The following is a 25564-nucleotide window of genomic DNA, read 5'->3' as shown; positions in this document are numbered from 1 at the left end:
GTGGGGTCAGGGGAGTGCACACATATGAAAGTGTGAGTGTGTAGCTGGGTGCGCATGTGGACAAGCGTGTGAGTGTGCGAGCCTCTACTGAGGCGAGGCTGAGGGCATGTCTGTGGGCAGCCAGAAGGCAGCAGCACATGGACCTGCTGTTTTGGCTCCAGGCGTGGAAGAGCTGGACCTGGCATACAGACTGCTGACCTCCAAAACAGATATGCATGCACACGCACACACACTGCCTGACGCTGACCTCTGACCCCAGCACTCACTCTGCATGTAATCAGAGATGTACTGCTGAATCTCGCGGCCAGAACTGCTGATGAAGCCTGGAGGCCCAGGGGGTCCGGGTGGGCCTGGCGGGCCTGGCATGAACATGGTGCCGGATGATGATCCCCCTGGAGGAAAGAAAGCCGTCTGAGCTGGTTTCTCTGCCCCAGGGTCAGCAAAGGAGCCCTGGCCCTGCTCCCATCATCTGAGTAAGGAATGTCTTCCTCAGTAGAAGGAAGAAGAAAATGACAAAGAGAAGGATCCCCCCCAAAAGAGGGAAGGAGTGGCCACAGCAGCCACTGTCTGCATGAGCACAGAGAAGGAAGCTCTCCATGCCAAACCCCGTCCCTTTGGCAGCCTGCTCACCACCCCACAGTCTCCCTCATCTCTGAACACCCCCAGCTCCCAGGGCCTGTTCTGCCTCCATCTTTCGCCATTGGCATTGTCAGTCGTTTTTACACGGAGGGCTGCTTCTCTTCTGCCCCCACTAACATGTAACCTCTGTAAGGCAGCTCAGAGACCCTAGCACTGGAGAAAGTACTGAATCAACATGGAATCGTGGGTGAATGAATGAATGAATGAATGAAGCCATGTCCTCACTGGCATGATCAGCCTTGCTTGAAGAAGGGAAGAGGAACTTGGGTCACCTTTGGTTCTTACCTTGAGAGGGGCCACCAAGAATGCCAGGAGCCCCTGGGACTCCAGGATCACCTAGAATCCAAAACAAGAAGCCCTGTTTGCATCACCTCCTCCTGGAAGTCTCTGGTTAAGCCTACCCTACATCAGCATGTGGCTCAATTGTTTCGTATCTCTGTTTCTGCAGTGACACCACCAGCTCCCTTTGGGCAGAGACTGTGTGTGCCCCCATCCCCATCGCTTTCTCCCTCCAGCCTCTTTTCTTCACCCTCTTCTTCCTCCTAAGGCTTTAGCACCAATAAGTACATGCTGCTCACTGTTCAGGCTCTGGGAGCCAGCCTCACTCCTACTCCTCACTACCTTCTTGGCTGTTCCCTCACTGACCTTTGTCACCTTTGGGTCCCTGAGGGCCGGGTGGGCCTGGTGGTCCCTGCAGGTTGAGTCCGAGAGAACTGGAATCTGGAAGCGAATACCACACAGTGCAGTTAGCCAGGGCTGGGAGCGGCTTTAGCTAGAGGTAGCAGTGGGGGTGGGGCTCAGCACTTACCTGAGATTGAGTACCCTGGGAGGCCTTGCTCGCATGAGGAACACAGAGAAAGGGACAGTCAGCTGTGCTTTCTTCCCTCTCCCCAGGTTCCAGCCCAAGACACTGCCTCCCCTCTGAGGCTGCACAAGACTCATGGTAGCTGGGGCTGCGCTGCCCTTTAGGCAGTAGTACCCAGAGCTGCCACACACACCCACGCCCACTCACAAGTAAATTCTCACTCTCTGTCAGAGACACACTCCGATCTACTGTTGCTCAACCCTCTTGGGAGGTCAGCTTTTGCCACCCTCCCCATTCATCCCCCCCCCAGGTGTTTGGTGCATGCTCTACTGTACCTTGGTGTCCTCGGGGGCCTGGGGCACCTGAGGGAGAGGCGCAGAGAATTGTGAGACACATGTGAACTAGACATTGTGAATTCGAGGGGCTCAGGGGTGGGGAGGGTCTCCAGGGCTGGAACAGACGTGGCTTGGGGCTCCTCACGCCTCTCCTTCCATCAGGCTAATGCAGAGGCAGGGATTCCTGAAGAGCCACTGAACACCATGCCTCCCCCCACCCCATGCTCCTGAGCACGGAGCTCCTAATGGATATGGCTAGGGAAGGAAGAAATGCCCCAGGTCATCGGGCCTCATCCAAACTCTCCTGGCCACCTGTGGGGTGTGCTGGGGTACATACAGGCTTCTGCAGTCCCTGAGTCACTGTCCTCACCTTGGTCTCCTTTGGGGCCTGGGGGACCAGGTGGGCCCGGACGGCCAGAGAAGGTCTCTGCAGGGGGAAGAAGTAGTTTTTGAGTATGGATGCAGTGATGTGAGGAAGAAGCATCTAACACAGTGTTTGTCATACTGAAGATTCTCAATCAGTATTTATCAAATGGATGGATGGATGGATGGATAGATGGATGGGTGGGTGAGTGGATGGATGGATAGATAAATAGATGGGTGGATGGATGATTAGATGAATGAATGCTTGGATGGATGGATGGATGGATGGATGGATGGATGGATGGGCAGGTTGATTTTCTACTAGGGAGAAGTTCTGGGCTATTTTCTTTCAAGTTATTTCCATGTGTTTCCATATTGTGCTGTCAGCATTTATCTCTTTTCATGTCCATGTGTGCTGCCTCCTTAATCAGACCCGGGCTCCCAAGGACAGGAATCAGGTTTCCATCAGTCCAGATCTCCCAAGGGCCAAACTGGCTCCCTCTCCTCAGGCAGGGTACCAGGGGCTATCAGAGTGGCTGGGTCAGCATCATTTACCCTCTCTACATGGAATTTATGTGAACACACTGCTGGTGGAAAGTCAAGAGGAAGCATGGTGATAGGTCAGAAAGACCAGATGCCTGTGACCACAGAGTGTACTGGAGGTAGGACCGAGGTGAGAACAGGTATGACTTGTCTCCACAACATTACCCGAGCTGGTCAGGAGAGATCCTGGTGGGCCTGGCGGGCCTGGCAAGCCTTCCCCTAGATAAGAGAACCCTCAAGATTAATTAATGCCAATAAGTGAGCCAGGAACCCTTTGTGCAGGAGAAGAAGTGCCAAGAAGCTCTTTCCTAAAAGCCAGCCCATAAGAAGCCTGGCCTCTGGGTACCCTTGTCTTGCCCCTCCCACCCGGGAGCTCAGCTCTCCCCTGTTTGGCCTAAGGGTCCTGGTGGGCCTAGAACAGAAGGCCCTGCAGGAGGGTGTGCTTCAGAAGAGGCGACAGTGTTGTACAGAGCTGATTCTGCCCCTGGGATCAGGGTCTGGCTTCCTCACTAAGTACCCTGAGTCCCCTGGGCCCCATGATTCCCCACCTTCCAAAGATCTCTGAGATGCTCACCTGGTGGCCCAGGTGGTCCAGGTGGGCCTGGGGGACCACGTAGATCAAGACCCTCTGTAGAGAGAAGTAAAGAGAAATGAGCAAAGCTGACATGGGCTGCTTTCCACCAGCTTCTCCCCTCAAAGGATCATCAGTGCCAGGCACCTGGGCTATACTCACACCCCACACCGCAGACCCCACACAGCACACGACCCTCCAGTGCCCCCTCTGCCGGGGTGCCCTTGCTCAGAGGCAGGGCAGGGCTGTAGCCAAACTCCCTGAGAGCTGGTATGGGTGTATGGAGTGATGGTAAGAGCATGGCTTCCGTGTCAGAGAGCCTGATTTCAAATCCCTGCTCTACCACGTTTATCTGGTGGCTTTGGGCATGTTCTCAGCCTTTTTCAGCAACAGCTTCCTCCTCTGCAAGCCAGAGGCATCTGACCTATGTCACAGGGGCCTTATGCAGATGCCATGGCACAATGTCTGGCGTGTGCAACTGCAGGACCAGGGTTGGCTGTAGTCTTTGCTGTTCAGATGCTCAGGTGCTGAGATGGAGGCCCAGCAGCAGCCCCACCTGCGCTCTTTAAGGACTCTGGGGACGGGAGGACCCAGGAGTTCTCCCTCCCAGCTCAGGCCTGAGGCTAAGAACCCACAGCCCCTTATCATTGCTCCCAGTGAGCGGGGCGCCATACTTCTGCCAGCGACACCAAGAGTGTCTGGCTCACTGGGAGGCCCTGCGGGATCCCGGACCCCTGGAGTCTGAGGACCTCTGTGACAGCTGCGCCATGCCCAGTGAACCTACCTCCGCAGCAGACAAAGCCACTGCTGTCCCTTTCTGGCTGGCACTGCATTCCAGAGGAACTGGTCATCCTCACCCACATCTGGGGCTCTGGATGACTCACCGTGCAGCTGCCACAGCCCCAGCGTACCAACCTCTCTCCCACTCCTGTCCCCACATCGCCTGCCCTGGAGAACATGGGGGCACTCACGAGCAGAGAGGACCTCAGAGATGGAGCTGCTGCTGCTAGTGAACGATTCCCCAGCAAGTCCCGGCTCGCCTCGTGGGCCTGCAGGGAGACACAGAGTTAGGGTGGAGGCCACCGGCAGCAATCCTTCTGGAGACGGGCCGCAGCGGCCCAGGGGCCTGGGCGTGGTGGGCCAGAGAATGGACTTCAAACTTTCCTATCAGCTGAGAAAGACCCAGGAGGAACTGAATCAGCTTTCCCTAGGCCTCACTGGGTTTTGGTATTTAGAGAAATCTCTGGACGGTGGCACAATGATCAGGGTCTGGTCACAAGAAAGCCAAGGCCTGTGCACATCGCTGAGCTTGGCCCTGACCAGGTGTGTACAGAGCTTCAGTCCCCTGTCTGGTGGACACCTGCCTTCTCAGAGACATGGAAGGGGCGAGAGGAGGTATCTCCCTTTGCAGCTGAGGCTTCACGAGGCCCTTGGTGAAGAATCATGTCACCCCTCATTTCTCTGCCCCAAATGCATGTCTCTTGCTCCATGTCCAGCCTGGAGAGGAAGCCCTCCCGACTGACCGAGGCCACAGTCCTGTGTTCTTTCAGGCCTGACCTACCTTGCTGTCCTGGGAGACCAGCTGGGCCAACGGGGCCTGGAAATGGAGTTGGGGAAGAAAAGACTTTGTCATACCTCTACGGTGACAGTTCTAGAAAGAGCTGAAAAAAAGTCAGGTCCTGGGTAAACACATAGCTTCCTCACAGGGCATAGAACGTAGCCAAAGAGATCAGTTTGCTTACTGGAGAGCAATAAGCAATTATGCCAGACCTGTGGTCCATCCACGTGAGAATTCCTCTGCCAGGCCCTGCGCCCCGGGGATGGGCAGAACTGCCCTCTCGGACACTGTCCTTCAATGATGAGGGACTTCTAAATACCCCCCGTGTCCCCTCTCCCACTGGAGCCTAACAGGAGGGAAGGCTCGTCCACACTTGCAGTGGTCATGTTGAATCATATATTTCATTTACATGCAAATATTTAAAAATAATTAGCAAATAGATGCAGTTGACTCTTGGACAACACAGGGGTTAGAGGTTCTAACACAGTTGAAAATTTGCATATATAGCTTTTAACTTTCCAAAAACTGTAACTACTAATAGCCGACTATTGACTGGAAGCCTTACAGTCAATTAACACATATTTTGTGTTATATGCATTATATACTACATTCTTATAATAAAGTAAGCTAGAGGAAAGAAAATGTTATTACGAAAATCATAAGGTTTGTTTGCAAGTTTTTTCAAGTTGTCACAAATCTCCAAAAAAATTCCAATATATTTATTGAAAAATATTTATATGTATACAAGCGAACCTGCACAGTTCAAACTCAACTATATCACAAAATAACAGGCATTTTGGAAAAATAGAAAAAAGTATCACCCATAATTAACTTGTAACTTTTTATTTCTTTCCAGCATTTTTTTTGCATCTTGGAAAAATATTGTTGCAACCACTGAGCATACTTTATCTTCTGCTCTTTTAAATAACACTATTATTTCCTAACAACTTTCTTTATAATCTTCATATTTTTGTAGCGACTTCATTATTGTTTGTCAGTTTGGGGATATTTTTTTCAAACAGATTCCTAGCATTTTTGTTGCCCTTGATGCATGTTATCAAACTGTTTTCCAGTTGGAAATAATTTGAGGACCAAGTGCTCCATCTGATCCAACATTGGCTCTGGAGGCAGAAGGACCTGGGCCAGATCCTGACTCTGCTACGTCTCAGCTGAACGACCCTGGGCAAGTCATTTCCAAGCTGGAGCCCCCGTGGTGCTGCGGGGTCTGACGCAGCAGGGTCTGTGCAGGGCTGGAGTACATGCTCGGCTGGTGAGGCTGGCGGGATGGGGCTTGCTCAGCTCCCCTTACTCTCATGCCTGCTTCCTCACCTGGGTTTCAGGATTTGAGCTACCACTGGTACAGTCAAATGCAACCTAGGCCTGCTGCTGATTAGGGAGAAAACAAGAAAATGGACTGACCTGGGGTGCCTGGAGGTCCTGGGGGTCCCATGGGTCCAGGAGGTCCCGGGGCACCTGGGACAGTGAGAGTCGATGATCCGTCTGAAAACAGAAGACACGGGGAACACTGAGCCTCACTCTCTGGCTCAGAGGTGCTGGGACCCAGGCAGGGCTATGGGTCGGCTAGGCCAGCACCTCTGGCTCTCATTACTTCCCAACTCCTCCCACCACCTCGCCGCAGACCCAACAGCCCAGCATTGCATCCTGCCCAAAGAACCACGTCCACAGACTGGCACTGCTTGGCATGTGTTAAGGCAGGGCCAGGGCAGATGCCTGGTATACAAGAACGCACAGAACAGGGCCTGCCTACCTGCAGTCACAATCCTGCCTGGCGCTCCTGGCTCACCTGGGAGGGGAGGAAAAGGAGAGTGGTTTTCCCCAGGGTCAATTAGTGGCACAATCAATCATTTCCAAAGCTTCTGACTGCATTTGAGACCCACTCCTGGGCCTCTAACCTACAGGCTAACGGCCTTTTAATGAACTAAGGGGAACGTACAGGAGGTATTAAGCACCAGTCTCTGCACCGGAGACTCTGGAGGCTGGAGCATCGATCTTCTCAGCCCATGTTCGCTTTTGGAGGAAGCAGGGATTCCCTGAAGCTGGCTTCATGGGTGAATGTCAAAGAGTTTGCCTCTCAGTGAGGCCAGAATGAGGCTGACTTGAGAGTCATTCCCGCTACCACACTCCCTTCTCCTACAGTGGGTGTCTCAGGATCCTACTGGGAATGAGCTTGGGTGGGAGAGGTACCGAGAGGTCCAAGGACAGAGGCAGGAGCCTCCCTGACAGAGCCTGGTCCCAGGGTGCCCCTCAGGATGCTGGTTTTCAGGGACAGCAGGAGGGGCTGTGCAGGGTTAGAAGGCAGTGTTGTGTCTGCTAAGTTGGAAATGTTACACAAAGGTTAACAAATCTCTTCTCTGCCTGGGTCTCAGAGGGTTGAGAATGCACAGGTGCACGGGGGATGTCAGATTCAACTCTCCCAAACACATCTACCACCAGATGTCGTCTCAGAGAAGCCTCTCGGGATCGGAAATCCACGCGGACATTGGGGAACCAAGCAACTGAAGCAGAAAACAGAAAAGCCCTCAGCTGGGGGCTTTCAGGAGCCTCTTCTGTCAATTCCCATGGCCTGTGAGCAATTCAGTCACCGGCCCGTGAGGCTACTGTTGATGCCCTCTTAGAGGAAGTGGAAGGCTGGTCTCCGCCAGCCCCTTGGGTCAAGGCCAAGAGAGGAGAAAGTACTTGAGTTTGTTTCATTGGCGCACAGCCCAGAATTCAGTAAAATGTCCACTTTTTGTGCACATTGTCCAGGGAGGATCTGAAGTCCCCCGTGGATGGAATTTGAGGGCCCTGAAAGGGCAGGTGGCTGGTGTCCTCAGGAACCCTTAAACTGACACGTCCTACTGAAAAGGCGCCATCAATTCATGGACATACCTGTGGACACAAGAGCTGTCTGGGACGTGTGAACTCAGTTGTTACCACTGTGAATTATATTTGTTCATTCTAAAATAACTCCTAGGCCTAACAGATCATTGGAAATAATTTCTGGCAAGTAGTTACTTCATTCCTCAGGTCCTTACAAGGTGACAGTGATTGTTCATGACAAGTACAGCTGCACAGAACATCAGGGCTCAGGGATGTGAGGTCACAGGGACAGAAGGAGGGAGACCAACTCTGAGCACTATTCATCCCCGGACTGGCTCAGGGTTGGGGGTCCCGTGGTGCAGAGCTGAGCAAGCACAGAAGGAAGGAACAGACAAGAGTTCCGCTCTGTGCACAGGGGTCACACTCCGAGGATGACTTCCTCTCCAGCAGCATCTCAGATGCTCCTCCCTGCCCACATTAAAGCCCATGTGTGGCCGATAAAGCCACAGTGGTTCCTAACCCCAGGAGAGTCATGTTACAGGGGACCAAGCCTAAGTGAGGAGGACTGAGCACCAGTGGAGACATTTTAGAGGCAAGGAAGGGGATGGGCTAGTTCTGGGGGTTAGGAGCAGCAGCCTCCGGATCCTCCTCCAACGGCCTGGAGACATCAGGCCGCCTGTGGGGTAGGGGGTGTGCAGAGCGGCGGGGCTCAGAGGATCAGAACATCCCGGGCTCCCTGGCCTCACAGCCTTCCGCTGAAGCCACTAGATGCCACTCTCGATCCAGGCTCTGCCCAGAGAGGGGCTTCCCTCCTGCCAATCTCTCACAAACATGACTAGTGGATAAAAAGAAAATCTGATTTGGAGCATCACTTACCTTTAACTCCTGGCCGGCCCGGGGTGCCAGGAAGTCCTGATGTGATGGAAAACAAGTCAGTCAGGATGATAAAGGTCCAGTAATTCCAGACACCCTGGCAGGGACCCGTGCTCTGTCTCTCAGCGCAGCCACAGGCTCTGCCCACAGCCTGGAGACCCACCTGGCTGTACCTTCCACTCTAGCCTAGGCGGCCCCTCGGGGGGCCTCCTGCTCTGAGCCCTTTTTCCTCTCTGGGAAATGGGGTAACAGCTGGACTTGAGGGAGGCAGAGGTCCATGGACCCAGCTTTGGGGGATCCCAGTCCCCTGGAGCCTGCAAAGCAGCTGCTGTCCCCGCAGAGTCAGTCAGGAAGCAGGGGCTAGGCCTCCCAAAGCTGATGTAACACATCCTCCTGGCTTTTGTCTGCTGAACTCCCCCAGGGAGCAGCTGGAGGGTGTCCCTGTGTGCCCAACTTTTGGGGGGACCTGCTATTTGCTTTCATTTTACATCTTTAATTTCCTTTAGGAGTTGGGCTGGGTGTGGTGACAGTACACACAGGTCCAACTACAGGACAGACTTTGACACCCAGGCTGTCCCAGAGAAACTGGGTCCCTCTGTGTGAGGTGAGCTCCCACTCCCAACCACACCAGTGGGATCTGGGCCTCTGCGGGGCCAGTGCAACTCCTGGGCCCTGACCCGGAGGGGAAGGGGAACAGGGCCCAGGCAGGCAGAACTGACACATGAGCTAACTTCATTTCTACCAGAGTGGTTCGCTAGATTGTTCTGTGCATAATTTTCCTTCCTAAGGTGCTTCTCAAGACTCACAGTAAAAGGACCTGACCCCATTTTCACTGGGAGGGGAAGGGGAGGGGGAGAGGAAACTCCAGGCGATGGAGGAGAGGCGTCTGCCAAAGGCTGGAAGGCTGCAGTGGGAGGCTGGGTGGTGGTGCCTGGAGGTGGGAGTGACCATGACTCACCCTGAGGTCCTTGGGGTCCTGTGAGACCTACAGAAAAGAAGACACATGAGAGGAGAGTGTTAGGGTTGAGGAGCCACACACTTGGCTGCAGAAGCAGGTGGGACTGGTGTGTCAGGAGGACAAACCCCGAGCGTGGAGCAGCAGTCCAGGGTCCTCCCAGCACTGGGAGCAGTTCTTGGAGTTTGCAGTGAAGTGACCCACTCCTCCATCAGGCGGTGGTTCTTAGCCCATTTGGGGTCACAAACCCTCTGGATCTGAGAGCCATACACCTAGAAAACTCATTGACTCATTGAGCCCTAATGCTGCCCTAGGTTCCCTCCTGTGCTCCCCATCTGTGTGCCCAACAGGGCAGCCAGGGGCCCCTCCTCCTCCCAGCCTGCCGATGAATGCCTCCCTAACGGCTTTCTTAAAGTGTTTTGATTTGTTTCCTGCAGCCCTGACAATCTTGCTCCTGTTGGGCTTTCAGTGGCAATGCTAACAGTGGCATCTCTTGTCAGACTGGTGGGTATTATGAGAATCCAGAGGGAGGTGAACCGGAGGGAAAGGCTCAGAGGAGCAAGGTACTGAGGCGCTGTTAACTCTGCCGGTTTCAGAAGACTCCTCGCCCCTTTCTACAGTGCCTTGCTTTCAACCGCTCATCTCTCTCTTCCCAGTTGCCAGCCTTGGAGGCTCAGAGGTATCAGGAATAACAGCCACTGCCCAGCACAAGCCAGCAGCTGTGGCAGTTCACTGCTGGGCTGCTGGAGGAGAATGGGTGAGACACACATGCACGTGCACACACATGCACACACTCACACACAGAGCGAGGTCGGGCTCCCTCTTCCCACTGTTACCTGGCTTTCCTGGGTCCCCAGAAGGTCCTGGTGGGCCTCGGATTCCAGGCATCCCTGTGAGACCTTGTTCACCTGGAGAGAGTATGACCAACGTGCAAATGTTTTCCTTCTGGGAAAGCTGAACCGGCCAGCATGTCTGAGCTGACACTTTCTTGGGGTTTCACTGAGTAACTTGCAGGCAGGTGTGGAGGAGGCTAGTAAGACCTGGCTTTGCATGTTTCTACATGACACCTTCCCCTCTGGCATTACGATTAGGGGACGTGGGCAAGGCAGGGAGTGATAGGCAGGGGAGGCCGTGAGAGTGAGGACAGCCAGTCAGTGACTCACCTCTGGGGCCTTGGTGTCCGTCGGGGCCAGCGGGTCCTGGAAAAGCAGAACCACAGCTCGTCAGTGACTCTGGGAGCCACTGTGAGACTCCCTCTCCCTACTGCACATCAGGCTCACATCAAGTTGTCTCCCAGGTGGGGAACCCTTGGGCCCTTCTTGTGGCCATCAAATGCAAAAAAAAAAAAAAACTCAGTCCCTGTCACACTCTCTGGGTGCAGCTTTCTCCCTGCCTGCTTCATCTCAACCAGTGACTGTCTTTTCTCCTCTTAAGAACGTTCAGTGACCCCTTATGGCATCTCCGGTGCCTTGGCAGGACTTGGCACACACCAGATGCTCAGTAAGGGCTGCCCTCATTTCTTCCGGGTCCTGGAAGTCAAGGTCCTCCAAGTTCTTGTCCCCTCTCCTCCAACCTCTCCGAGGTCCTTCTGGGACCATGCCTTGCTCTCCCCCCCCCTTTCTGTACTTCCTTACTTATGTTGTTATTTCTGCATGAATATTCAAGTTAATCATGATCAAGATCTTCCTTACTTTTTAGGAAAGTCTGAAATGCCACCTCCTTCACCTTTCTGCATGGAAGAAATCTCCCTCTCTACTCTATCCTCCTAGTACTCTGTTCCTTTCATGGCACTTGTCACCTCATACAGGCTTTGTCCCCCCATGAGGGAGGTGAAGCATCTCTCTTGCCCAGCAAGTTTTCCTGCATAGAGTCAGTGCTTCCTAACAGTTTGTTAAATGCATGAGAAAGTGAACAAATCACATCCCCCTTGGTGGGGCTAAAACCTTCCTGGGACTTGGTGCTAAATGCCTGGCCTTCTGAGGGTCCTTGGCCAGCTCCCCTGTCCTGGCTGGCAGACCCCTGGTATGGGTCAGCAAAAGGTTGAACCCTGGATCTGGCTGTGAGTCCAGCCCTGGGATTTCAGGGCTCTGTTTGGAATACCATAGGTTCCAAAGGACACCAACACTGCCTGCCCTCCTCAGGGGCCCAGGTGGCTTGGGGGCAGGAACCAAAGTGGATGCCTGGCCTTGCCAAGGTCACCCCGCCCCCTCCACTGAGCAGTGAGAACCCGCAGAGATGGATGCTGCTCTCTGAGCCCTAGGAGAGATGTGCAGGCCTAGCAGCGACCTTTAAGTAGATCCTCTACCAGGGGTGGGCAGGTCACAGAACAGAAGAGGTAGCTCTAAGAGGATTTCAACTCTAGAGCCACAGCGACAGCCGGAAGGGGGCAGACCAGCTGCCTGCACCCCCAGGACACTCACCCATTGCTCCTTTAGCTCCAGGCTCACCCACAGCGCCAGGCAGGCCTCTCGAGCCTGGCTCGCCTGCAAAGGAAACGGGCAAGCTAGTTGGAGGCTTTCAAACTTTGCATCCTTGATAGTGGTAAAATGTTGCACCCGCCATGCCCACCCTCAAGCCCACCACCTCCCTAACCAGACAAGCATGGGGTGCCCACCAGGGCTTGGGGACACAATGTCTTCTTAGATACAGTCAGGGCCACCCGGGCAGCAGTCGTGGACTGGCCCAGGGCCCCGCCTGGTCTGAAGCTGCCTATGTATGAGTGTTTTATTTCTTTGGCAACAGAGAGCTGCCCCTTGTAACCAAACTATCATTGCTATTAATTTCTTTCTAATCATGTAAGTTGGCAGGAGGTAAGTGGATGAGGGGGGACAGTTGTACCAACTCTCTGCTACTTTGGAAAGAGCTTAATTTTCTTGACTGCATTCCCCGGAAGAATCAGTGGCAATTGTAACTCCATTTGTGCCCCAAACATTTGCTGCGGGACTGTACGCCCTGATGCTGGCTTTCACTCCAGTCAGGGCTCCTTCTGTCTCGTTTTGTGTTTTGTTAGATTGTAAGTTCCCGGAAGCAGACAGAGATTCTGACTCAAACTTCTGTATGTTTTTTTTCCATCTCCAGTGCCTGATAACATTTACAAAAAATCTTTAAATGATCGAAGAGGATTCCCATGTAGGACTGACCTGTGAGGCCTCGGGGTCCTTTCTCACCCTGGTCACCTAAAACAAGCATGGGGGTGCAGGGGGTATCAGTCAGCAGGGAGGAAAACACTCTCACCCAGCTAGAGGGACCCCGGGCTGCAGAATAGTGCTCATCGTACCCGGAAGCTATGTCCGCGGAATATTGGTGAGACCTCGTCATTTACGAAGCCAAAGAGGCACATTTGGTCCCACCCATAAACCGACTGGCCCCTGCTGTCATACGATGGCTATCGTGGGCACAGGAGGCCACACACAGAGGACATCAAGGTGCATCCTTGCCACCCGAGGTCCACCCAACCTCAGTGCTGCAATGTTGGTGCTTCGTGGCCCCTCTTTGTGCCTGGGTTTCCGTATCTGAGAGGCTGGACTACAATGAGCTCCCATGTCCCTCCCAGCCCTGGGCTTCCAAAGCCAGAGTCATCTGTGTTCTTGGGTGCTGGGGCCCAGGTCATATTTGGGTTCTCCAGAGTCAGACAGGCTCTGGCGATGCCGGAACAGCGGTAGAGCACTATACCTTTGGGTCCTGGTGTTCCCGTAGGTCCTCTGTCACCTGACAAAGTAATGGACAACTTGGTATAACAAACCTTGTGAGGAAGACCAAGTAGGGCAGTGTCTATGTCTGAAGACAGGCACCCCAACCCGCCCTTCCTGGCTTCCCCTTGTCACGTATCAGCCTGCACAGGCTGTGGGTCATGCCTACCAGACACTCCCTGTGCCCTCTTCCCCCAGACCTTCCTCTTGAGTGATAAGCACTGACAGGGTGACATCTCCCCCCAACCGCATCCCCACCCCCTACTCTTCCCCACCAGCTTACCTTTGACACCAGGGAGTCCCACTTCACCTCGGAGTCCTTGGAGACCTACAGGGCCTACAAGCAGAGGTAGCCATGCAGGTGGGTGAGTGCCCGCAGCTTTGGAAGGGACAGACAGACACACACACACACACACACACACAGAGACTCACACATGTATACAGATAGGCACATATGTGTACACACACATGCATATGTGTACCCCCCGCCCTGGAGTAAAGATTGAGGGCTGCTCTCCACAGATTCCTCCCCACATCCCCTCTACATCATTCTGGTCCAGAGTCTTTGCCTCTGTGACCACCAGGTCCTGGTCATAGGACACCTCAGGGGACCCTGGCAGAGACATTGGCCTGCATTCCAATGTGGGCTGTCACTTGAGGTTTCCAAGGCAGCAGGAGGAGCTCTGGCCATAGGGATGAGGCAGAGGGGGGCCCCTGCTCAGACGAGGGGGCCCTGCTCAGACGAGGGCAGGGCAGGAGCTGCCTGCTGCTGAGGCTGCCTGAGGCCTCAGGCCCCAACCAGGGCAGAATGGCTCTCAGAGGGGCAATGGCACCCGACCTCAGCCACAGGGGACACTGTGGATGTGAGTTTTGTATCTTCAGATTCTCTTTAATAATTGCTTCCTTTACTTAAAACAATGTTACTTTGCACGTTTAGCACCCTTTCTTTGCCCCAGAAATAGCATCTATTATAAGAAGCAGCGCACTGACCTGGGGGACCCTGTGGCCCAGGAGAACCACTGGAACCTGAGGAGGATGACAAAACAGTTAGGGTCAAGCACAGGCCAGGGACACCTGAGCCCACGGTGAAGGTCAGGTGGGGGTGGGGCCCACTTCCAGGCGAGGGCTCTGTGTATGTGTGCAGCCCACACAGTATGGGTTCTTGCAAAGACCCCAGAGCCAGTGGGTCCAAGACAACCCAAGTCCAGTGCAAGGTCCCCCTCAGGGAGGAAGCTGAGCTGGTGGGATGAAGAGAACCCTGCTCCTTCCTAGTCAGAGGAAAATATTTGGGTTGGGGCAGAGGAGGGAGGAGAGGTGACCAGATGGGCATCAAATTGAGAAGGCCCATTCTCCCGGGTTGTCCAGAACGTATGAGCTGGGCACCAGTTAGGTGAGGAAATTTTCTGATCCACCCACCCACTTAGAGGCCACTGAAAACAGATGGTAATGCGGCCCCAAATCCACCATGCAGCCAAAACTTAACCCAATCCTGACACCCAGTGACTCCTTTGTGGGGACACTCTCTGAGCCATAGCCCATCACAGCTCTGGGACAGGGGGTTGGGGCTGTCTGGGACTTCAGTACCTGAACGCCTGTGATCCATCCTAGACGCTTGACTTACCTTTGGGACCCACAGAGCCTGGGACACCAGGTGGGCCCTGAACACCCGGTTCACCGGAGAGCCCTGGGGAGAAGTGAGCGCTCTGAGACAGTCCCCTCAGCCTGGTTGCCCAGCCAGCCTGGTCTTGTACTTTGGGGATGGTTCCAAGCCTGCAGCAGCCTCTGACCCACATGGTACCTCCCTGAGGCCATGAATCAGCAAACCACCTTCAGTTCCCACCCCTAGAGCCTTTCTGCTCCAGGAAGCCCGGCACCTGAGCTACTCAATAAACATTTGTTACCTTCTTGAGCACTATTTTTAAGAGAAAGGGAAGCTAAAAATGAAGCTTTTTGCTCATAATTTGTTGACACCAAGAGGATTTCTTGTGTCTGTGCTTGTTTTTTCTTGATAAAAACAGATTCATGATTAAGAATCTAACTGCAAAGTCTTTCCAGGCCCCTCCTGGGTTGAGCCTGTGTCAGGCTTTCCATGCCTCCTTCCCTGACTAGTTCCAGCCAAGAGAGGCTCGTGGGCCTGAACCCCACTGCCCCTTCCTTCTTCAGGTCCTGCCATGTGCTCTTCACATCAGCCCCGCCTCCTCCGCACCCCATGTGGGAAGCCCATATCCCTGTGACCATGTTCCCCATGCATTCTAAGCACTGCAGGGTTCTGAGCTTGAGGTCTACACCTGCAACTTGGCCTATGCCCTCCTTAGACCACTGCCTCCACCAGGCCTGGCACTGACCCTGCTCAAGGTGCCCAGCAAATGCTAGTAAAAGGAGCGAGGGAGGGAGAAAGATGGGAGAAGGAAGCGTGGGTATATACATAGCTAACTCTCCTGGTAAAGGAATCGCCTCTTACCTCTGTCACCTTTCTCTCCGAACCCAGCTGGCCCTGGTTCACCACGAGGTCCCATGGGACCTTCACGCCCTCTCTGGCCCACAGGTCCTTCCATTCCCGGCTCTCCTACAAACAGAAATGGCCGTGTCGGGGTGAGGACCCGAGCCACAGCAGAGGGCTCCGCAGGCAGCATGTCTCTGGCAGGATGCCTGCCTGGAGTCTCTGCACTGGTCCCCTGAGCCTCCCCTTGACCCCTGTTGCCCAGGCTAAACCCAGAAGCCAGAGTGACCCTTTGAAAATGCAAGATCACCCCTGCCCCAAATCTGCAAGTGGCTTCTCACCTTATGGAGAGGAAGGAAACAACATCTTTACAAGGACCTCCAGGGCCCCACGTGGTCAGCCTTGCTCACTGCCCTCCCTCTGGACTCTCTACCTCCCCGCTGGGTTCCAGCTGAGGCCTCCACATCTCCTCCTTCTCCTCACTGCTCCTTGACCAATGGGCACACCTTTGCTCCACGGCCTGTGGCTGCTCCTTCTGCCTGGAATGTTTCCCCCAACATCTCCTCATGCCAGGCTCCCTCACCTCCTTCAAATCTTTGCTCAAATGGCACCTTCTTGGTGAGGCCTTTTCTGACAGCCCCCTCAGGACCCCCAGTGTCCTGTCTCTCCCATTTCTGAGCCACCTTCTGCCCTGTCATGCACTTCACTTCTTTATCATGTCTACTGTCTTTCTCCCCCACCCAAACGTAAGCAGGGGTTTATCTGTTTTGTTCACTGATGTCTCCCCAGCACCTAAAATAGTCTGGCACACAGAAGCCACTTAATAAATGTTTATGGAAGGAAGGAAGGAAGGACGGAAGGAAGGAAGGAAGGAATAAAGGAAGGAAGGAAGGAAGGAAGGAAGGGAGGGAGGGAGGGAGGGAGGGAGGGAGGAAGAAAAGAAGGGATGGGGAGAAGGGAGAAGGGAGGGAGGGAGGAAAGGAAGGAGGAAGGGATAAAGTGGTTCTTACCCATGCTGCCTTTTTGTCCCTTTGGTCCTTCTGAACCTGGGTGTCCCACGAGCCCAGGGATACCTGTGGATACATGAAAATACCTTAGTCCTATTGTTCTCCCAGAACCTGGGAGCCAGGACTGAGCAGCCTGCAACACTAGCCACACCATCAGAGATTCCATACCTGGAGTCCCAGGGAGCCCTCGATCTCCTGTGGGAATAAAGATAAGAGAGAGAAGTCAGCAAGAAGACTTGGGTCACCAGGTGGGATTCAGGCAGGATTGCCAAATGTAGCGAATAAAAGCACAGGTTGCTCTGTGAAGTCTGAATTGCAGATAAACATTGGATACATTTTTAGTATAAGTATGTTTTATGTAATAGTTGGGACATACTTATAGTGGAAAATTATTTGTTGTTTATCTTTAATTCGCATTTAATTGGGCATTCTGAATTTTATGTTAACTGCAGGCTCAGGGGTCCAGGACCATTAGCATGGTTGGGGGGAGGGGTGGAGTGTGTGGGCTGTCTAGTCCTGGAGAAGGGGTGCTGTGGATGTGACGCAGTGTGGGTGCATGGGGGCAGGAATCCTGAAAAGAAGAGGACCATCAAGTGGAGAAACCCCATTCCTACACAGGGATCTCTTGGGAAGAGAGGCAATCCTGTCACCTTTAACAGCAATTCTCAGAGTAAACTACAACTCTGGACTCAGAACCACCTGGGTGGTCAAAACTGCAGACGCCTGGCCCCACCCATCTATACCTGCTGAATCAGAGGCTCTGGAAGTGGGGCCCAGATCTTCTGTCAATTCTCATACACACTGAAGTTTGGGGACCCCACTCAGCCAGCTCAAGGGGTGCTGCTGTGATCCCTGAGACTGGGAACCTCTTCCTCCCACCATGGGCCTGTCCTACTGATTGCCAAACTACTTTTCTGAGGAAATATATCAATTTCTTACAGCACATAAATGTGTGCCACTCAAGTTAGCACGAGATTGTTCCCCAGTTAACTAATACTGTGGGCACCTGTCCCTGTGACTATGTCCTGCACGCCCCCTGAAGGCCGGTGGCATTGCTGCGACTGGATTTCTCTCCAGGAGCTCAGTTCACTACAGCTGGGTTCTATCCCAGCCTTCCTGGACTGAGACCCCTGAGAGCAGTGGCTAACCTGGGATGGTGGTTCCTGACCTGATTCATCAGAATAAAAACCTACTACGGCCTGTGGGCCGCATGCGGCCCCCTGAGGCCATTTATCCGGCCCCGCTGCACTTCTGGAAGGGGCACCTCTTTCATTGGTGGTCAGTGAGAGGAGCACTGTATGTGGCAGCCCTCTAACGGTCTGAGGGACAGTGAACTGGCCCACTGTGTAAAAGTTTGGGGATCCCTGCCCTAGAGCATCTCCTTCAGGAATATCTGATTCATAACAGGGCCTAGGAGTCTGTATTTTTAGAAATCTCCAAGGGTGTGGGGGGTTGTGTAGTAGCAGGACCTCAGACTGCCCTTTGGAGCTGGGGGAGCTGCAGGCCCTTGGCACAGGCTGCCTGGGAACCCCTGGAGTCCTGAGAAGAGGAAAAGGACGGTGATGTAGAATCCTGCTCTGTCGTAAGGCCCCTGCCCCACCAAAGCCCAAGGGTCTGCAGGCTGCTCTGCCATCCATGGTCCTACTGTGGAGGGAGATGGCCAGAGAGTGTGAGGGGGGTTCTCTGAAACTCACTGATTGCTTTAAACCATCATCCCTCATTAATATTTAAGGTAAAAATTACCTTTAGGGCCTGGACTTCCTATGTCACCTAAAATAAGAAAGATAAGAAAAGTATGAATGGGGTGGGAATGCAAGGGCCTTTCTCTTGAGTATTGAAGACTAGCAGACAGTAGGTGAACCACATTTCAAGGTGAGCAGGCATGGGGTGTGAGTTCCTCTCAGTTTCTGTCTGTGCCACTTAGCACATCACTGGGCCTCTCAACAGAGGCCTTAGGTCCTTTCTCATTCTGAGATATTCTGACTGTAAAGCTAATCCTCAATCCTCCTAACAGACACTGTAAGATTTTCCCACTGGTCATCATTCAATTTGGAAAAAAGGCCCTGGCCTGTAGTGTTGGTCTGGCTTGTGGAAGTCCTTGGTTCCATTCCTGGTCAGGGCACACAGGAGGAGTGACTATCTGCTTCTCCACCCTTCCCCCTCTCCTTTCTCTCTCTCTCTCTTCTCTTCCTGCAGCCATGGCTTGGTTAGAGCAAAGTTGGCCCAGGGTGCTGAGGATGGCTCCATGGCCTCACCTCAGGCGCTAAAATAGTTTGGATGCTGAGCAATGGAGCAATGGCCCCAGATGGGCAGAGCATCGCCCTCTAGGGGCCTTGCCAGGTGCATGCAGGAATCTGTCTCTCTACTTCCCAGCTTCTCACTTAATAAAAAAAGAAATTTGGAAAAACTTTTCTAACCCACCCAGAAATACGGCTCCAAGTTCAAGAAATGAGAGGGAAAGGGCTCCATCAACCACAATACCTTTAGGGCCGGGGCTTCCTAGGAGATTGCCTACAAGAGAAAGTGAACCCCGAGTTAATAACACAACTTCTGTGTGACAGGATCATTGGATTATGAGAAGAACCGGAGGCTAGGACTAGCAAACAGATTCTAAAATGTGCTAGTTGTATGATCTTGGGCAATGCTCTCCAGACATCAGTTTTCCCAACAGTAAAATGGGTTCACAATACTGGTCCTCCCTCTCTCCCTCCCAGGACCATGGAGAGCACTCAGGTGGAGGGAGGGTGAGAGTCCCCTGAGGAGCACCGCTCCGCACACAGGCAGGAGCAGTGAGGGGGAGCAGGCTGGCCCTCTGCCCCGCGGCGTGCTCACCATTCTCTTGCTCCGTCCTAAGCTTGTCCCTCACGAAGAACCAGAGCGCCTCCTGACCGTAGCCGTCCAGCCCCAACTTGCCCAGGCCTGTGCCTGTGCCGGGCAGCACGCCCTGCAGCCGCTCCTTGTTGCTCCTCTCGATCTGCTCCGTCAGCTGTACCCCGCTCCTGACACGCTCCAGCTCGTCCACGCGTGCCTTCAGCTTCCTCACCTCCTCAGCTGGACCGGGACAGGCAGTGTCAGCCAGGGGCTGAGCCAGTGTATCCCCAGCCACACCCACTCCCCACGGGGAGCCTCAACTAGGGGCTCTGGGGTTCCTGGCAGTGTCATCCTGCTGCCGTGCGGGAGACATTTTGTTAGAATGCTACCAGCCAGATTAGCGACTCAAAACTATCACCGAGCCTTAAAGGAAACTGGACCAGGGGTCAGTGTTCTCATCTGAGATGGTGATAGTGCTGGCTGTCATTCTCCCTGGGAGCTGCTGGGAGCCCAACAGAGCACGGAGGGCAGAACTGCTAGGAGAAGGCACAGCCTGACCACTCAGGGCAGCTGGTGATGATGGCTGCAGGGACAGAGGCCTGAGAACCTGGAGCTGCATTAGAATCCCGGCTCTGTCACTGAGGTGGCCTTGGGCCTTGGCCAGGTGCCTCCTGGAGCCTAAGTTTCCTCATCTGCAGTAACAAGGGGTCTGCACTGAAGACCTCTGGCCCCTTTGCCCAAACACATGGGTCACTGGCTGATTCCTGCCCTTTGAATGAGCAGAGGGACCTGCTGCCCTGCCACTGTTGCCACATACCCAGAGCAATGAGGCCGAAGAGCAGCCCCAGGAGCAGCAGCCAGGTGAGCAGCAGGCCCAGCAGCCACTTCCACCAGCTGCAGCAGGAGCCGCAGGGGCACCAGGCTGGCGCTGCCCCCCACGGGCCTCCAGCCATGCTGCCACCACCGCCGACTTTGCCGGCGCCGCCTTTAACGCCTCCAAAACCGTTATGTCGGTCATAGCTGTGGATCTCTATGGAAGGCAGAGAAGGTAAGGTGCTTGCAGGTGGCTCTTGCTTTCTTCCCTCTAAATCCTTCATTTTTGGTGACTTCCTGTGGGCCTGAGTGAACGTAAGTGGCTCTTTCATGTTCCTGCGTCTGATAAAGGAAGAGGCTGGATCTTGGACCCAAACAGGGCCCTGGCTGGTGAAAAACAGAAGTCTGAAAATCTGGGCTTGACTCTGAGATGGTCACTTAACATCTGTTTCCTTTTTATTTATTTATTTTAAAATAAAATGAGGTTAAAAGATTACTTACTTCATAGGATAGGTGTTGAATGAAATGAGAGGCATGAAAGGTAATTAGCAGAGGATGTAGCCCAGAGTGCTAGGTTTAAGTTTTGATTATGAACTTTGACCGGCCACCACCTGCATTTTAGTAGGCCCACACCAAAGGCATTCTTGTCTCCTCGTCTCAGTATTTACAACTCTTTCTTTGTAATCCCCAAGTGCCTAGAATTAAGCTTATTTTTTTTTTTTTAAATACTTTATTGATTTTACAGAGACAGGAGAGAAAGGGGAGCATGGAATGGGAAGTAACAACTCATAGTTGTTTCAGGCTAGTTCATTGCTTGCTTGCGGTATGTGCCTTGACCAGGGAAGCCCAGGGTTTTGAACCGGCAACCTTGGCATTCCAGGCCGAAGGTTTATCCACTGCGCCACCACAGGCCAGGCGTGCCTAGAATTACATTCAGCACTTATAGGGTACCGAGTAAATGTTTTTGTCTTTTTATAAAACTGTTTTTGGTTTTTGGTATCTAAAATGGGGTGCTCACCCTTGCTCTGCCTCTTTACAGGGCTAGACGAGAGTGTATAGGGCTAGATGTGTGTGGGTTACAGTCACCTCGGAGCCTGTGTCAGTGTGAGGGGGTGAGACAACAGCAACCCTGCTGTGCTGATCCTGCCACGTGGGGGGACCCTGGACCCGAGGGCAGACAGTGGGTGCCTAGAGGTGATGGGGGAGCTATGAGCAACAGTCCCTGAGCTAAGCTTCTTCTGCAGCCTGCTCTAGCCCTGGCCTGCCCCCTCCACCACCTCCACCCTGCTCTGCTCCAGCCTTCAGGGACACTCTTTCAAGTTGGGTGGCTCAGGTGGGCACTGGGTCCAGGCCAGGGAGCCTTATCTGCTCCATTCACCATAACCACCCCCACTGGCTTCTGTCACTGCAGGCCCCACCGTCCTTTCCTACCTGCAGAGGCTGCCTTGCCCTTTGTGGACACGGTCTTCACATCTCCTGAAAGACAAACACCAAGAACACAGGTTTTGACCTGAGCTTTTAAGTGTGAGGAGCCCACAAGACAGCCTGTGTGTAGATTTCAGGCAGTGCTTTAGGTAGATATGCACCTTGAGTAATTATATGGATACAGACATGGCTTGGCAAACAGTTAATGGTGGAAACAAGCAGCATCGTAACCCTCTTGTGACCTGAAATCTTTAAAGCCCTAGACATTTTCAGAGGACTATATTAGGGGTGGCCTTTGCTTTCAAACAATAAATGTGCTTGTGAGAAATGACTCTTGATATTTTTGGTTAAGGAACTTTGAATGCAAGTTCCTAACCTGGGGTGTAAGGAACCCGACAGCAATTACGGGCTTGAGGGAGGGCTGCTCATGAGTTCCTGATGCTACATGACCACTGCATGTTTGTGGGCTTGTGTGGAGTTTCTGGGAAAGTTGTTTACAGCTTTCATCAGGTTCTGAAAGGGTCTTTTGGCTCCAGTGCCCCACTTCCATCCCTAAAATGTAAGGAACTATGGATTGAGACGACTTAGGAGAAGGCATTGTCAGGACTGTAATTGATTTCATTTACATATATCTAAAAATGTTCTCAATGTACTTTTCCTGTTCTTTGTGATCCCCCCTGAAATTAGTAATTTGGAGAGATTTGTTTAGGACCCAAAGCAGTGTAGCAACGTGTTTATCTGGGAGATGATCCAGATATTTGGGAAGGAAAAAATAAAGCTAGCAAGTGCTTTGCAAAGCATTTTTTTTATTAGTTCTGAACGTTAAGGGAGGATGAGTAAGGTGAGGGAAAACAATACCACTGTTGACCTCACACATGTCATAGGAAAGCTTTTGTTTCAATACTGTGCACGCACAGTTTGAGAGGAAGTGTGTTAAAGCACAGCCTCTGACACAGCAGGCCTGGGTTGGGGCCTGGGACCCTGTGACATGCTCCCCGTTGCTGCCACTGCTGCAGGTCCAGGGACCACACTTTGAGCAGGGAGGGCCCAGGAGACAAATAAATAAGGGAAATGTGTATGAGCTAAAGGCAAGGCGGTGGTGATCAGATTGGGTCTTACCGTTAGTTTCCGAGATGAGGTTGGTGTTAGCGGTGCACGCAGCTTGCTTTTCCTTTTTCAGGGTGTCCTCTGAAAAAGAAGCTGCACATACAGCCCATGAGCGCCTGGGCCACCTCTCCCTGCTCCCCAGCCCCAAGCTGGTCCTGTCCCCCTGGGAGGCAGAGGGCAGCCCAGCAGGGAGGAAGGAGACCCAGCTCCCCTGGGGTTCATCCCTCCATCTGTGTTTGTGGTTGGCAGTCTTGCTGTTGTTGTCTGAAGACCCGTCTGGGAGCTCTTCCCTAGAATTTTCCTGGCTTGTCTGCATTCAAAGCAGACTCTGGGAACACCCTATTTAGGCAGGTGGTTTTTTCATTTGAGTGGATGACTATGCTTTCACTATTAAAACATCTCAAACCACCTTGCTAGAACATTCGGCCCCCTACTCTGCCTGCCTCTCTTCTGAAACCCGAGGCACCTGGGCTCCCACGTACTTGCAGCAATGCTGGCGGGGGAGGCTGTGAAGACCTTCCCACTGTCCTTGGTCATGATCAGCAGCTCCATCTCCTTCTTAGCAGGCACGTTGTCTTTCTCCAGGATCAGGAATTTACAGTCCTTGTGCAAGAGGTCATCATTCTGGACACTTGTGGTATAGGCTAGAAAGGGAAGAAGTGGGCGAGGAGGGAGGAAAAGGTGCCAGGGGAAGGCAAAAATGACCAGAAGAGGAAGGAGAAGGAAGGGAAGAGGGAGAAGAAAAGAGAGATTAGTGGGCGTGTCCAAGGGTCTCGGTCTATCTGAGAGTGCCTGCTTAGAAGCATCTTGGGGACCAAAGACAACCTCCCCTGCTTGGCTGGGCCTGGTGCTGAGGGTGGGTCCATGTCAGAAGTACCGAGCGACTGGCCTCTGGGCTGCCTCCCACCTGGATGCTACAGGGTCATTAGTGAATGGACAACAGTCCCGTCATCAGACAGGTTCTTTTTTAACTCAGTGGGTTCAAGTGGGGGGTTTTCCTGACCACCCCATCTAATATACACACATTCTCTTTTCTACCACCTCACCTATTTCTTTACTTATTATCTTATGTACTGCCAACCTGTTTATCTGCCTCCACTGCAACTGCCAGCCTGGGAGAGCAGGAACCTAGCCTGCTGTGTTCATGTCTGTGAACTAGGCACTTAGGATGTCTGGAAGGTTATACACTTGGATCAGAGCAATGGGCCAGAAGCCCAACTGATAGATTCTACAAAAAGTAGGGAGAGTGTGGCAGCTTTGACAGGCTCCTTGGTTCTTGTGATGGTGACACATAACAGGAGCAGATCAGGGGCTTCCAGACAAGAATGGGAGCTGGGGTATAAGTGTCTGACCCTAGGCAAGTGTGGAGGGTGGAGCTTCCTGGCCCCCTGGGACAGAAAGTTCAAAGTAAGATCAGGGAGATGCTCATCTCTGCTCAGTTCTGGAAAAAACTGAGAGGCCCATTTGCGGACCTTAGACCACCAATGGCTTATATTCCCTCCTCCCATATGCCACGTGTCACCACAGAGCAGTTCTCCCTGTACTGCAGCACTCACCAGTAGAGGTGGACATGCCAGTGCTCACAACAGCAGGGCTCTGGGGTACGTTTTTCTTCACACCATATGCTGCAAGAGAGGCACCACTGAGTGAGTGAGACCAGTGTGGGAGGGACCAGCTCTATGTCTCTATGTCCGCCAGCCTGGCCAGCCCTGGCAGACAGACAGCCTCCCCACGTGGCGGAAGACAATAATAATGACTGAATAATGAAATAAAGAATAATGGAATCAACTCTTGAGTCATGGGGGCAGCAATGAGAGTGTAGATGGGACTCTTTTTGGTATAATTCTCAACCTTCATCTAGGATAGTTCTAAAGGTCACCTCCTCCATGAAGTCTTCCTAGACCTTCCCACATCACCTTCCCTGCAACCACACTCCTACAACCCTAACACCTACTCTGTACAGTTTGAGTCATGCTGTCTTATAGAATCGCCCAAATTGTTTCATGCCTATTATACTTTCCACTACAACTAAACAACAAGCAAGCTGAGGACCAGGGCTAAGGCTCAGGCCTTTTGTGTCCACCTTCCCCCAGATTTGCACAGGGGTAAACCATAAAATCAGCCAGATGCTTGATTCGCAGTGACAGAGGGCTGTCAGGGAATGCAGTATGTCACGGAGATATACATGTACAGGTGACATCCCACAGCAGTGCTCCCCTGTGGTTTCACATGTCTGAACCAACAGATGATCAAGGTTGTCATCTTTAAGTTGGGCATGGGGGCTGTTTCTTTAGTTGGAAAGGTTGGATGATTTTTAGGGACAGCTTGGTCCTCTGATTCAGTTGTTGAAAAGGAATCTTGTGAGTTATAGCTGCAAAGAGGTGTTACTGCCCAACCTCTAAGCTCCAAACTTTAGCTACTGACTTGCGGAGGTGGTGGCCGTGCCATGGGACAGGGCGGATGAGCTGGGAGCCAGATTGTTCTGCATGCCAAACACTGTGGAAGGAATCGAAGAGAGGTGAGTGTAGGTGCAGAAGGGAGGGGCCTCAGCTCAAGGCAGCTCCCCACAGCATCCCCAATACACTTTCAGAATAAATACATTTGCATATGACAGAGATTCCCAAACTTTCTCAGTTCTTACATTCTAAGCGACAGCAATTTCTTTTGTACCCCACCTCCCCACTCCAGGCCACCAGTTACTAAGTTTATTTGTTGAGTAGTTAGGTTCAAGTGGTAGTTGGTACAGGGTCTGAAAGATTTCACTGTATTTAAAAAGACCCTTGAAATTTAAAAATATCTCAGGGTTCCCT

At 52.8% G+C, this 25564-nt stretch overlaps 1 protein-coding gene across 3 annotated transcripts in view; it reads right to left on the bottom strand.

Annotated features, from left to right (window-relative positions):
* The window catches only part of COL17A1 (collagen type XVII alpha 1 chain), a 50215-nt gene that overhangs the window by 6077 nt on the left and 18574 nt on the right, over positions 1-25564 (bottom strand). For all 3 annotated transcript variants that reach the window (XM_066354532.1, XM_066354534.1, XM_066354531.1), the window contains 34 exons: positions 25179-25250; positions 24311-24379; positions 23237-23398; positions 22767-22847; positions 21654-21698; positions 20227-20439; positions 19431-19649; positions 19080-19109; positions 18342-18368; positions 16767-16793; positions 16602-16664; positions 15613-15717; positions 14773-14835; positions 14142-14177; positions 13435-13488; positions 13135-13170; positions 12603-12638; positions 11883-11945; positions 10626-10661; positions 10299-10370; positions 9466-9492; positions 8511-8546; positions 6583-6618; positions 6234-6314; positions 4818-4853; positions 4228-4305; positions 3260-3313; positions 2851-2904; positions 2150-2206; positions 1780-1806; positions 1448-1471; positions 1285-1359; positions 925-975; positions 267-392 (listed from right to left, as the gene is read on the bottom strand). In XM_066354532.1, the coding sequence (XP_066210629.1) occupies positions 267-392; positions 925-975; positions 1285-1359; positions 1448-1471; positions 1780-1806; positions 2150-2206; positions 2851-2904; positions 3260-3313; positions 4228-4305; positions 4818-4853; positions 6234-6314; positions 6583-6618; positions 8511-8546; positions 9466-9492; positions 10299-10370; positions 10626-10661; positions 11883-11945; positions 12603-12638; positions 13135-13170; positions 13435-13488; positions 14142-14177; positions 14773-14835; positions 15613-15717; positions 16602-16664; positions 16767-16793; positions 18342-18368; positions 19080-19109; positions 19431-19649; positions 20227-20439; positions 21654-21698; positions 22767-22847; positions 23237-23398; positions 24311-24379; positions 25179-25250 (2271 nt within the window). The remainder of the gene's footprint in view (positions 1-266; positions 393-924; positions 976-1284; positions 1360-1447; positions 1472-1779; positions 1807-2149; positions 2207-2850; positions 2905-3259; positions 3314-4227; positions 4306-4817; positions 4854-6233; positions 6315-6582; positions 6619-8510; positions 8547-9465; positions 9493-10298; positions 10371-10625; positions 10662-11882; positions 11946-12602; positions 12639-13134; positions 13171-13434; positions 13489-14141; positions 14178-14772; positions 14836-15612; positions 15718-16601; positions 16665-16766; positions 16794-18341; positions 18369-19079; positions 19110-19430; positions 19650-20226; positions 20440-21653; positions 21699-22766; positions 22848-23236; positions 23399-24310; positions 24380-25178; positions 25251-25564) is intronic.

The sequence above is a fragment of the Saccopteryx leptura genome, chromosome 13, assembly GCF_036850995.1.
Source record: "Saccopteryx leptura isolate mSacLep1 chromosome 13, mSacLep1_pri_phased_curated, whole genome shotgun sequence".
Classification (NCBI taxonomy): Eukaryota; Metazoa; Chordata; class Mammalia; order Chiroptera; family Emballonuridae; genus Saccopteryx; species Saccopteryx leptura.
Note: the sequence above shows the minus strand (reverse complement) of the source record. Positions and strands in the feature narration are given on the sequence as shown.